Source organism: Lagenorhynchus albirostris, chromosome 4 (genome assembly GCF_949774975.1).
Source record: "Lagenorhynchus albirostris chromosome 4, mLagAlb1.1, whole genome shotgun sequence".
Lineage (NCBI taxonomy): Eukaryota > Metazoa > Chordata > Mammalia > Artiodactyla > Delphinidae > Lagenorhynchus > Lagenorhynchus albirostris.
Window position 1 is genome coordinate 126,748,228 of NC_083098.1, and position 12,614 is coordinate 126,760,841.

The 12,614-nt window shown below is 37.2% G+C and overlaps 1 protein-coding gene across 1 annotated transcript in view; it reads right to left on the minus strand.

Annotated features, from left to right (window-relative positions):
* PDE5A (phosphodiesterase 5A) overlaps nt 1-12,614 on the minus strand; it is a 139,590-nt gene that overhangs the window by 119,636 nt on the left and 7,340 nt on the right. The window contains exon 2 of the mRNA XM_060148656.1: nt 71-659. Coding sequence (XP_060004639.1) covers nt 71-659 — 589 coding nt within the window. The remainder of the gene's footprint in view (nt 1-70; nt 660-12,614) is intronic.

The following is a 12,614-nucleotide window of genomic DNA, read 5'->3' on the forward strand; positions in this document are numbered from 1 at the left end:
CACAGTAGTTGTCCAATGCCCCACCTGTGTTCCACCCCTCACCCCGCCTCTGTTCCAACAGTTTATTTACCTCATATGCATCTTTGATGTTCAAGGGCTCACCAAGAGCGGCCACGTGTCCCACGATGCCTTTATTCCACTCTAAGCGGATACAATTATTTGAAGCTTCTTCCAGTGTTGAACCTTCTGCAACGTCGAAGAGGCGGCTAATAAGAAACTTGTCGTTGGCGCTGTCCTCACAGACGAGGAACAGGGAATAGCGGTCAGCGGAGATGAGGCCATGGATATGCAAGAAAATTTTGTGACATAAGGCTGTGACATCCAAGTGGCTAGAAATATCTTTCACTAATTCCAAGAGTCTCGAGCACTGGTCCCCTTCATCATTATCAAACCGTGGCGGGGTTAGAGGCATCTGTTCCTTCTTTTCTGAGTCAGAGAGGAAGCTCACAGTTCCCTCAGAATCCTTGACAACGATGGGTCTAAGAGGTCGATCAAATTCGGAGGCAGAGATCTTCCTGGTTGGTGTTCCAGGGACACTGCTCTCTGCACGGGGACTCTGCTCCGAGGGGCAAGAGCAAGACTCCACGTGGCCTCTGATGCCTTCCTTGCACACAGGGATGGTGTGAACTCTCTCAGCAAACCATGCATTGACCATTTCTCTGCAGAAAAGAACATGTAGACACAGTAAATACATAAGGAAGAACACCCCTCCTTAAATATTGCTACCCCTGAAAACTTCTAAAAATCCTCTCATGGTAAACTGAGGCAGTAATGGTTCAATCTGTCATAGAAAATAAAAACAAGATGGTTTATTTAAGACAGTTTTATTCTGCAAATCTGTAGAGGACAGTTGCTTCAATGAACACTTTGATAAAGCCTGACTCCTATATACATGTATTTTCAAATATCTGATTTACCACACGTCAAGTGTCAAGTCTGCTCCTCTCAAATTCAATTTGTATTAAAGTAAAAGACGCTAAACTTAACAATAGTCTTAGGAAAACATAGATATGGAAATTAATTTGCTATTTAAAACACACAACTTGTTCCGAAGTTAAATATTTTTAAAAATTTATCTGAATTTGGCTAGCTAATATGCTTAATTTTAGATAATTGTTATCTAAATTGCTATATATACGTTAGATTTAGAAAGGGAAATGAAAAATATAAACAATTTGATCTGGTATGTAGTAAAAAGATTGTAGATTTTCATTAATATCATCCTGATAATGTTTGTTCAGATAATGGTAAAAATGATCTCTTCTTCTAGATTACCTATTCCTTGTATAAAGGAGGAAAACAAAAAAGTAAGCATAACTAGTATAAAAAATTCAGCCCAAGAAAACTTAAATTATTTATGTTGTTAATGTGCCATCCCATGAAGAGACCTGTCTGAGATAAAGCCTTCACAGTGGGTGATTTTTTAAAACAAATACACCGGATCATATATATCCAAATGATTGTTGTTCAACTGAAATAATTCCTCTTGGGCAGCTGTAATCTTATGCCAACTGATGGTGCCATTACTTTAGACATTTTTGAAACTCTTCTTTTGAAACTAACTTCTAAAAAATTTCATAAGCCATATAAGAATATTAGCTTTATCTGAAAGTTAGATCTTCTTTTTCACTGAGCCTTCCTCTCAAAACAAGCAAATAAAACCGCAAAAAACCTAGAGTAATGGCTAACTTCATATATAGCTTATGCATTAGACTTGACTTTTTCCAAAACTCAAATTTACTTTCAAAAGACAAAAACTTGCTACCACTGAGGATATTTAAAAGAACTGGCCTATAAGAGCAATGCAATCTCCACTCTACAATGACTTACTGATTATTTTCACCAAAGAGCTGGGATAAACAAGTCTGACAGTGTACTATTTCGGACAGTGTAGGGATACAGACACTCTCTCATCCTTTTGGATGCAGTAGAGATTGATAACACCTCTTCAGAGGGCAAGTAGGCAATATCTAACAAGTTTTAAAACGCATTTATCCTTTGTTCCACAGATTTTACACATGTGGCAAAGGAAGTACCAGGGTATTTATTTACTGTGGTACTGTTTGTTACAGCAAAGATGAGAAGAAACCTAATACCACAAACAGAAGCCTGGAAAACACATCATGGCACATTTATAAATGTAACACTAGACAAAGATTTAAAAATGGTCATGGATACTGATATGAATAATCACAACAATTTATTAAGTGAAAAAAGAAGATCCAGAAGGGGGGAAGAAGAGTTAGCCTTTTTTCAGAGTCTCTACTAAGTCTTTCACTTATAGAATGTTCCCTTAATTATTTTAGTTTGAACAACACTCTATTGTTTGGTAAATATATATTACCCAGAAATGGTACCGGTCTAGAATGAAATGGGTCAAAAAAAGATGACACAGATATTATCAGAATTACCTCATAATTCCAAGTGTTAGATATAGTTATACATTTTAAAGCTCTCTTTAAAATCCTATGTAGGGACTTCCCTGGTGGTCCAGTGGTCAAGACTCTGCGTCCCCACTGCCAGGGGCATGGGTTTGATCCCTGGTCGGGGAACTAAGATCCTGCATGCCATGCACCATGGCCAAAATAATAATAATAATAAACAAAAGTTTTTTAAAAAGCAATGCAGTAAGTATATTGTACACATCTCTGGTGTATACCTCTAGCACAGAGTCGTTTAAAATATAATTGCCTAATGTTTTATAAATGCATGCCATGGCTTGAGACAAAACTTCCAGTGATGAGAACATACATTGATATTAAAATAATGCTGTATCTCAAAAACTTCGATAGAAATGAGGGGAACATACTTTGGGAAATGCTTACATAACCTCCAAAATCACAGTAGTAGTGCCAAAGACACTGATGTCAGACATGCATGTGAAAAATGTACAGGAAGCATTTGAATAAACTGTTTTGTAAAATGTAAGACAGGAAAAAAGTGATACATTTAAATTAACATATCATGTTATTTAAAAATATGTACATGCAACTTAAATTCTCAAATCAATATAAAAAGAGGCATTTTAACTACTTCAGTTACAAACCTGAAACACAGCCTCCTCTTATTTCTAACCTTCTCATTGGAAAATGGTGGTCAACTTTTTAATACAACCACCTACTTGACAGCTCCATGTGAATGTCTAAACAGACAACTTAACATGGTGAAATCAGAATTCCTAATGCCCCATCCTTCATCTTGCACCAGCCTCACTCCCTGCCAGGTTTCTTCGTATTAGTAAGTAGCACCATCATCTCTAGTTATTCAACCAAACATCCAGGAATTATTCTGGATTTCTGTTTCCTTCAACTCTCTCTTCTAATCCAGCAGCCAAGTCCTGTCACCTTGACTTCTAAAACCCTATAGTCCAATCTGCTCATTTCTATCTCTTGTACCACTTCCCTGGTCCAAACCCCACCATCTCTCACCTCGGACTGCGGCCACAGCCCCTTAACTGGTCTCTCTGATATTATATTAGCCTCCCTTCAATCCACTCTCCACACAGTAGCCAGAGTCATCTTCGAACAAAGTAAACCTTAACATCTTAACTACCCTACTTGGCTTCTCACTGAATCGAGAATAAAACTCAAACTCTTTCAATCCCTTACCATAGTCCCTCTCACCCATGCCTCCCTGACATTCCTTAAGCACGTCAGACTGCTCCCAGTCTGGAAAGCTCTCCTCATCTGCACCTTGTTGATCACAGCTTCCATCTCCTGTGCAGACAGGTCTTCCCTGATCACTCCACCTCAGGTGGTGCCGACACGTTATGTTCTCCCCCGACACTATCTGAATTCTTACTATCATCTATTCTGGTTTATTAATCTGTTGGTTTATTGCCTCCTCCGATGAGATGTAAATTTCGTACTTGTCTGTCTTCTTCACGACTGCATTCCTGTACTTAGAAAACGCCTGTCACATACTGAGTCCTTGATAAATATTTGAGTGAAGTGAATGAATAAATAAATGACGACTCCTAAATCACCTGCATTAAAAGGGACAACAGTCTTTTGAAAATGTGAATGCTGATATATTTGTTACAGAAAATCAACATTGTGTTTTAGCTATTAACGTTCATCACCCCTTGGATGTAAGCCTCATAACTGACCATGGCTAATTTACCCTCATATATCCTGTAGGGCCTAACATATGTCTTAAACAGAGCCAGTGTCCAAAAATTCTTTGTTAGGTGTTTTGTATTATTATATTTAATAGTCTCACAAGTGTTGTATTTCTAGATATTCTCTTGGAGAGATGAACTCAGTATTAAATGACACAGGAACAGTAGACCTGGTATATCCAGTGATTCAATCAACAATTTTTATTAATCACCAGTAATGGGGGAAAGGGTTTTCTCATGACCACATTATTATCTGAGTCCCTGTAGATATATCCCTGTGTATGGAAAACATATGTTATCATAACATCAAAACAATCACTTATAAACCAACCGTAAATAAAATTAAATCATCTCTCACACCTCTCTCCCTTCAGGCATCCCTTGACGTTTTGCAGTGCATGACCTATGTGGCTGTATGAAGTGGGCCGTCCTTCCTAAGACTAATATCTATCATTTCCTGTTGATTGTTTTTTAATACTTCAATCTCTGCAAATACAAATCACCTGCAGACTGAAATTTAAACTCTTATGTAAGATACAGAATTTCTAGAAGTAAACCAAAGTGATGTTGGAGAACTATTCTAATATTACATAAAGCCACTGATAATTAAGGTTAAGCTCAATAAAAAAAACTGCTAACAATCAAAAAATTAAAAACCAGCAAGGATCATGACATAACAAATACCTGAAAAGAGAATTCTATTCAAATAACTGCATTCTAGATTAAGAAGGGCTGCTGGAAGAACTGATGACATCTTCAAATATTAATTTTAAAAACCTATATTTGGGGAAAAAGACTCTATGATCCTGCTGCAAATGTCAGATAAGAAGTAAAGATATTGGTTTATGGCATAGTCTTGCCAGAAAATTGTGTATTTTACAAATTAGCTTGGAGTTTTCATTATAATCTAAATTTTACTAAGTCCAAAATAAGGTAAACTTACTTTCATAACCTGTGGTTCCATTTTTCAAGATCAAGTTCCAATCAAAACCTTTTCAGTGATATTTTTCGCTTTTAACTGGATTCACTTTTAAGTGTCTTTTTTCTCTAGAATGGATTATTCTCATGAAGGTCCTTGAGAGTGTCACTAACTAGCACTAACTAGGCTGGGCACCAGGGATACAGGAGTGAGCAAGCCCAGACCTCTCCTCCCTAAACTGAAGCTTATATTGTGTCCAGAAGTTAATTTATACACGTACTGTATTCGCTGTCATGTGAAGTTATACGTAACTGCATGTGAATGAAGAAAGATGGAAAGATGGACATGTCAAATACGAGGGTAAATATACCAGATGAGATTCAAGAAACCTGGCTGGTAGCTCTGACTGGAGCAAATCACCTCTATGGCCTGAGACAGGATCTCTATTTTCCCTTCTTTCTCTTCCTTGAGTCTATGAGATTTTGAAAAGTATTTACATTAGTGATACTGAAAGGAAAAAAAGCACCATTTTATTTCAACCTGGTGAGGCAGACACTAACAATCCTACTTTCTCAATTATGCAGCTAAATTAAATGGCTGAACCACACACATTCTGCTAGCTGGCAGCAAAATCAGGAATCAAATCTAGGTCTCCTATTCCCAGTCTTACAGCCTGTAAGACTATAAAAGTTCCCAGAACACCAATGTTTGTCATGAAGACACTTCATAATGTCTAGCTGCATCTGAAAGAATCAAAAATCAAATTTAAACACATAAGGCATAGAGAGAATAAAATCACTTATAATACACATTCTCTAACTTAATTCTTTCCATCCATATCGTAAAGGGATGGCACACTAAACCACTGAGGTAAAAACACTGCCCCAAGGGACTCAGAGAACAAATGTTCTTAAGGATTGTGTCCTGAAAAAAATCTAACTGAATCCCATGCCTATGTTTCTCTGAAAACAGGTCATGGTTTATAAACCTAAAATGATGCACTGAAAAGAATGTATAATAAATGTGTTCAAGAGAAGAGTAATTCTCAGGGCTGCTAGATTTAGCAAATAAAAATACTGGATACCCAGTTAAAACTGAGTTTCAGATAAACAATGAATAATTTTTTAATATAAGTAGAATCTAAAATTCAAATTGTACGGGGTGTCCTGTATTTTAGCTGGCCACACTAGTCGTTCGATATTCTGTTCTTCCCAACTGAAATTATTGGCAGATAGACAACAAAGAAAAGGTAGGTTCTGTGGAGCATACTAATGAGCTCCAGGCTATTAAACCACTAACACTAATTTTATCATTTAAAGAGCACAAAGGATCCTGTGTACCACATTGTGATCCTGTGTTTGATAACCGAACCTTTTGAAAGCTCTTGGATTAATAATTTGTGGCATAAAATTCTTCCTTAAATCAAGCCTTTTCATTTTACTGTCCAAACCATACCATATATTTAATAGAGAAAAAAACAAACTGCAATCTACTTATAAAACGGAGGTTGACTAATTGCTAAAAATTCTTGGGACTTACAAAGCACCCCGAGAAGTTGTGTTTTTCAGCCATAAATTCAAAATTCCAATCATTATCTAGCATTTGCTGCCAATGGGATTTGTGACCAGTGGCAAACAATTTTATTCTTCTGAGTTTCAATTTCATCCTCTACATAATACGGGAAATACTGCCTGTTCTACCTTCTTCATGAAGTGCAAGGTACTGACTGTCTTCAGCACAGTATAAAGTCAAGAATACCAAACTGGCCATCAGGAAACAACTCTAGTTCCAACTATAAGAATACACAGATGTGAGGCTGAACCAATCACAACTTCTCTAGAGGCCGTCTTCTCCAGAGTACAAGTCCTTCATTATAAAAATGGTCAGCTGTATGAACAGGTCATGAAGACTCCCACAACTTCTTATGTTATCAATAGGCCAGTAGGTGATGATTATTAGTTTGGTCAACTCCTGTCATCTCCTTTTGCCCCTCAGCTTCCCCATTTTCAAACAGGGGAAAGACTTCTTACTGCTTCACTCACCACACAGGGTTGATGTCTGAGACAAGTTATAAAATGCATGTGGGGCTTCCCTGGTGGTGCAGTGGTTAAGAGTCCGCCTGCCAATGCAGGGGACATGGATTTGAGCCCTGGTCCAGGAAGATCCCACATGCCACGGAGCAACTAAGCACGTGCGCCACAACTACTGAGCCTGTGCTCTAGAGCCTGCAAGACACAACTACTGAGTCTGTGCGCCACAACTACCAAAGCCCACGTGCCTAGAGCCTGTGCTCCGCAACAAGAGAAGCCACCACAATGGGAAGCCCGCACACCGCAATGAAGAGTAGCCCCTGCTCGACGCAACTAGAGAAAAGCCCACGAGCAGCAACGAAGACCCAACACAGCCAAAAATAAATAAATAGATAAATAAAGTTTTTAAAAAAGGAAAAGAAAATGCATGTGGAAGCATTTCAAAATCTCTTCCATATTTTTAAGATGTTGCTATCTCCTAGACCCTCAGTACTCATTCCAATGGAGACGTAGGGCTGGGGTAAAGAGCAATGGCTGTTCATTTCCTCATAAAGTCCAGCCAAGAGAATCAGAGGAAGTGAGGGGGAAAGAGGTCGTGTTCCAGGTGGTATGGGTCCACAGGCCGAGTGGGTCTAATAGCGTTTGGAAATAGGCTGGCTACATGCATCCTGAGCATTCCAAGTCCTTGTCCAAAGCAGATACTGCAGACTGTCGTTTATTATAGAATCCCACTAAGTTTTCCCCTTAGATAGAAGAGTTACATCATAACTCTCCATAAGCTACATCCTAGCTATTTGAGCAGAAAGAATGAAATGCATGCAAGTTCCACAAAGGTATTTTACCCTCTGCTCCAAGCGCTAATAACTTAGAGACTCTGCTTTCATGTATAAGCAAGTCTTTGTTAACTGTCCTGCAATCACAAGCAGAGTGGCCCTCTTGAAGTCTTAGAGTTGATTTAACTTTTACAAGGCTGTTAATGAAAAACAATAGGCCCTGGACCCTTGAAATAAAGCCACAGCCAAGGGAAATACAATAAAAATTAATGCTGAGAATTTATAATCGATGACAAGATCCTGATGTTTAACATCCCATCCAAATCATTCCTTCTCTCCTCACCAAAATCTGTTTTATTATTCTCCAGTCATTTATTTCCTTCCATATTTTATTACACAAAAAATTGCTTACCTCAAAAATGAGTTGTATTATATATCTTTTTAAAATGGGTAAATTTAATTTAGTTTTGTTTTTAAACCTTTACAATATGTCTTAAAATAACTAGAGAAACCCTGGAGGGTACCAGAATCAATGCTGGGAGTTATTGCTCTCAGGTAACATGCACCCATCTAACTAAAATGTTAGCTTTCATGTTAGTTTAACATGAAAACCATCTGTGGTTTCAAACTTGTGGGTACCACAGCTGCTGCTCAGCGCTCACTAAGGAACCCTTTCCCATACTGAGCAAGTAACGAACCCAAAAGATTGATATTAATTAGACACCAGGAAATAAAGCCAAGATAAAAACTTGTCATGAGTTTACCATAAATGTGAGTTGGATTTTAAATCTCAACTCTTTTAAAACAATGAATCCAATCAGAAGTTTACTGTCTTAATATTCTACTTTACTGAAGACTCTTGTAGCTCAAACTGTCCATGCAATGATGATTTAATATAAAAATCAGTGTCACGAGGAACAACATTTAACACATTTTGATTTCATGAGGCTTCTTTATAGCACTAACAGCACTGCATTCTCCAAGACAGTGCTTCAGTGTGGGTAGAGCACACTACAAAACTAAATGAGTGCATGCACTCAAAAGGCCAGGCGGCCAGGTCCTAGCAGCTGCTGCAGGAAAAGGCTGAGCTCGACATTTCCATTGTCAGACATTTGGGGTCTTTAGACCAGGGTCTTTAGCCTCTTCCTGAGTTAAATTCCTCATGACATTAAATCTATGAGTCTTTTCATTGCTTCCATTAACAGTGATGCTGAACTTCAGTAGAAAATGGTGGGTAAGGGCCCTAGGTGGGACAGACTTAGGCTTCAACTCTGGAGCTGCTTCTAAGATAAGACCTCAGGTGCACTATTTACTCTCTCTATAAGATGGAGATAATGGCATTAACCCTCACAGGCTTCTTAAGAAAATTAAGGGAAATCATGCCTATACAGTGATGGCATAGAGTCTGGTACACAGTGTTTAATATGTGATAGTTACTGTTTTTAAGTTAATTGAACATTGTTTTTTTGGCCATGCCACATGGACTGCAAGATCTTAGTTCCTAGACTGGGGATTGAACCTGGGTCCTTGGCAGTGAAAGCACTGAGTTCTAAACACTGGGCCACCAGGGAATTCCCAAGTTAATCGAACATTAACTGGAATATATTTTCAAAAGCAATTAATTTTTTTGTAAAAATAAAAAGAATTTATTCATGGGTTTCTACAGAATAATGATGTTAGCCATTATTTCTTTTTAAGCTCCTAGTTTAAAAGCACTAATTTCTCTATAGAAACACCTGTGCAAAAAAAAAATTGTTTTAATGTTGGTATTTTCTCAAATTAGAATTGAAAAAACATAGACTCCCTAGACCAATAACCACACTTACATATAACAAATTTTCTGAATAACACATAAAGATTAAGAGCTGAACATGTAGTTAAGAAAAATCACTTTCTATTACTACTCAGAACTTAATTTTTAAAAATAAGTTATAGAATTTGGGGGACGATTTTTTCAAAATATCACAGATATCATAAAACTGTTTGACAACAAATGTGATATACAACTAATTATCTATAATAAAAACCATAGCAATATTTCATAATAACCATAATTCTAAACTGGAGAATGATTTTAATACTTGATAAAACAATGCTTCAACACTCTGCTACAAGAGATCTGGGGGTTAAAGTTGATCCATTTCAGTTCCTACCCAAGGGGGCTTACTTGGGGGAATTCTGTAAGTAGGTTGATGCCTGGGTCTCAAGGAGGTTACCCAGGAACAGTAACATTTGGGGAGATTTGCAGAGTGCCTCAAACAAAACAGAGGAAAAAGTTGCAAGCCCTGAATGGCCCACAAAACACAATGCCTGATCGTGTTTTTTAAGTCTCCTATAAAACTTCACCCCTTTCTCTTTCTCTCCAGTGCTTTTTTCATCATTCATATGAATTAACCACTAAAACCAGAATTACAAAGAGTGTGTTAGTTTCCTGTCTAAAAAGGGATGGTTGATAATTTATATGGAAATGTGCTTTATCTGTAGGAAAAACATAAAAATAACTCACATAAAATATAATGTTAGATATTTCTCCTGCTCTTGGATCCTTATTTTACACAGTTCTAGCTGCATTGTTTGTAAAATTTGACCTAGATCCACCACTCATACTTGGAAAATACTTAAAGGAAACTATTCAATCTAAGAAGTTGATACTCTGCTCCTCTGGTGAGAATCAAGAATACTTAGAGCTGAAAGAGATTTTTAAACTCATTTATGAATTTCTCTGCCTTGATTTCTCACCCCCTCCTACCTCCCATTTTAAAGCCAAGATTTATTAACCTGGGCCAGTCACAAAGCTTGGGACACAGTCGGGAGGTCTGGACTCCCATTCCAATTCCCTTTCCAGTACCTTACACAATCCACAAAAGGTTCTGTTTAAACCATTAATAAAAATTCTTCTAAAAAATGAGAAGGACACAAAGTCTATTAAATCCCTGTTCTGTTGTTCTAATTCCCACTTATCAGAATAAGGGGATGACTCTCAAAGTTTGCAATTATAATTAAGGTACTGATGATTCTCAAGGTAAAATAAATAGTAAACTACTGAAAATCACTCTATAAAAGATAAGGAAATATGTATTAGTTCCTTTAAATTTCTTAAGAACCCTAGAAGTAAATGCTATTATTCCCATTTCACAGAGAAAGCAAATAAAGTACCTAAAGGTCATACTTTTAAGAAAGAGGTAGTTCTGGGGTTGAAGCTTAAATCTGTCCTATCTGGGGCCCTTAACCACCATAAATTGAAGTAAATTTTAAAGAGTTCAGAACAGTGGCTCCCAACCAAGTAGTGGTGCTAGCTTTTGGGGGCATTTGGAAGTGTGTGTCACAATAATCAGGTGCTCCTGACATGTAGTGTCTGGGGCCCAGGGATGTTAAACATCCTGCAATACGCTGAACAGTTTCTCACAATAACAAAAAGTATCACTACCAAATGCCAAACAGCATCCCCTTTAAGAAGCAATGGTTTACTATAATGGAAAAGAATATGAAAAAGATTAATCACTTTGCTGTAAACCTGAAACTAACACAACATTGTAAATCAACTATACTTCAATTTAAAAAAAAAAGAAAAAAGCAAGTTTAGAAGAATAAAAGATTAACCTACTATAACAGTGTATCAAATGAAACAGGGGCTATCTGGGACACCTCCAAGTGATTCCTCCAATAATCTCTACTCTGATGTTACAGTGAGTAGTTCCCTTGCTTCTGGCATGGATTAGAAGCAAATGCTGTCTAAAGTTATTTAATGTTCCCAAGTTTTCTCCAGCTATGAAAACATCTGAGAAGCTTACTGGGACCAAATATAAATAAAATGCAGAACTGCTTCACATGGTTTTACATTCAAATTTGACCAAGAGTTGGAAGAGAAATGTTTTGTAATTTTCCATGCATTCACAATCACATGTATGGAAAATGTTCCTTAAAGGAAAACTTACTTGCATCTGAAAGAAAACCTAATAACCAAAATCTATGCTGTAAATATGTAAACCGATTTGTTTAGCAGCTTAGAGATGGGAAAGATTGGACTAGATTGGCATGGCCCAATATGAGGTATGAGAAGCCCTGAGAGTCCAGAGCAATTATGTTTTGAAGATCTGTAGTTTGTCTATGGAAATGCTTCAATTTTGCGTTTTCACACTAATGACAATTAAAACCAAAAAAAAAAGTAAAAGATGTACACTTTAAATTACACTTTAAATTACTGGGATGACCACCTTATAATCAAATACTATCCTGCAATTTTAGCAGTCAAGTTTATATTTGTATTTACAATCACACTGCCGCCCAATGGTTCTGAGATAAAGAGAAAATAAAAGAGGTAGATTTAATATGTAAATGTGCTTTCAAGCCAAATAAAAACCAAAAGCTGGTGTATTGTGCTATAGGACTAAAAGTTTCATGATTGTTACGAGAGACCCAGTGGGAGAAGTGAATCATCACAAGGCAACTGTAGCAAAGGCAAGCTGACCTTACCAGACCCCCCTGCATCCCAATCAGGGCCATATTCACTGTACAAGTATGAATGTTGTCAATTTGCATTTGGCTAGAGTTTTATCATTTTATTCATAATTAACTTTTACATTTATTTTGGTATTACAGTTGCATAAATGCTATGATTAAATTATACCTACTCTTAAGAATTCCTCATTTAACTCACATTAAAATGAGAGAAAGTCAATACTAGGTATGGCAGATATCTGGAACTTCTGGATGCACTCACATCACTTTCTTTGGGGAATTCCCCTCCCCCTCCCCCCCCCCCCCACTGACAT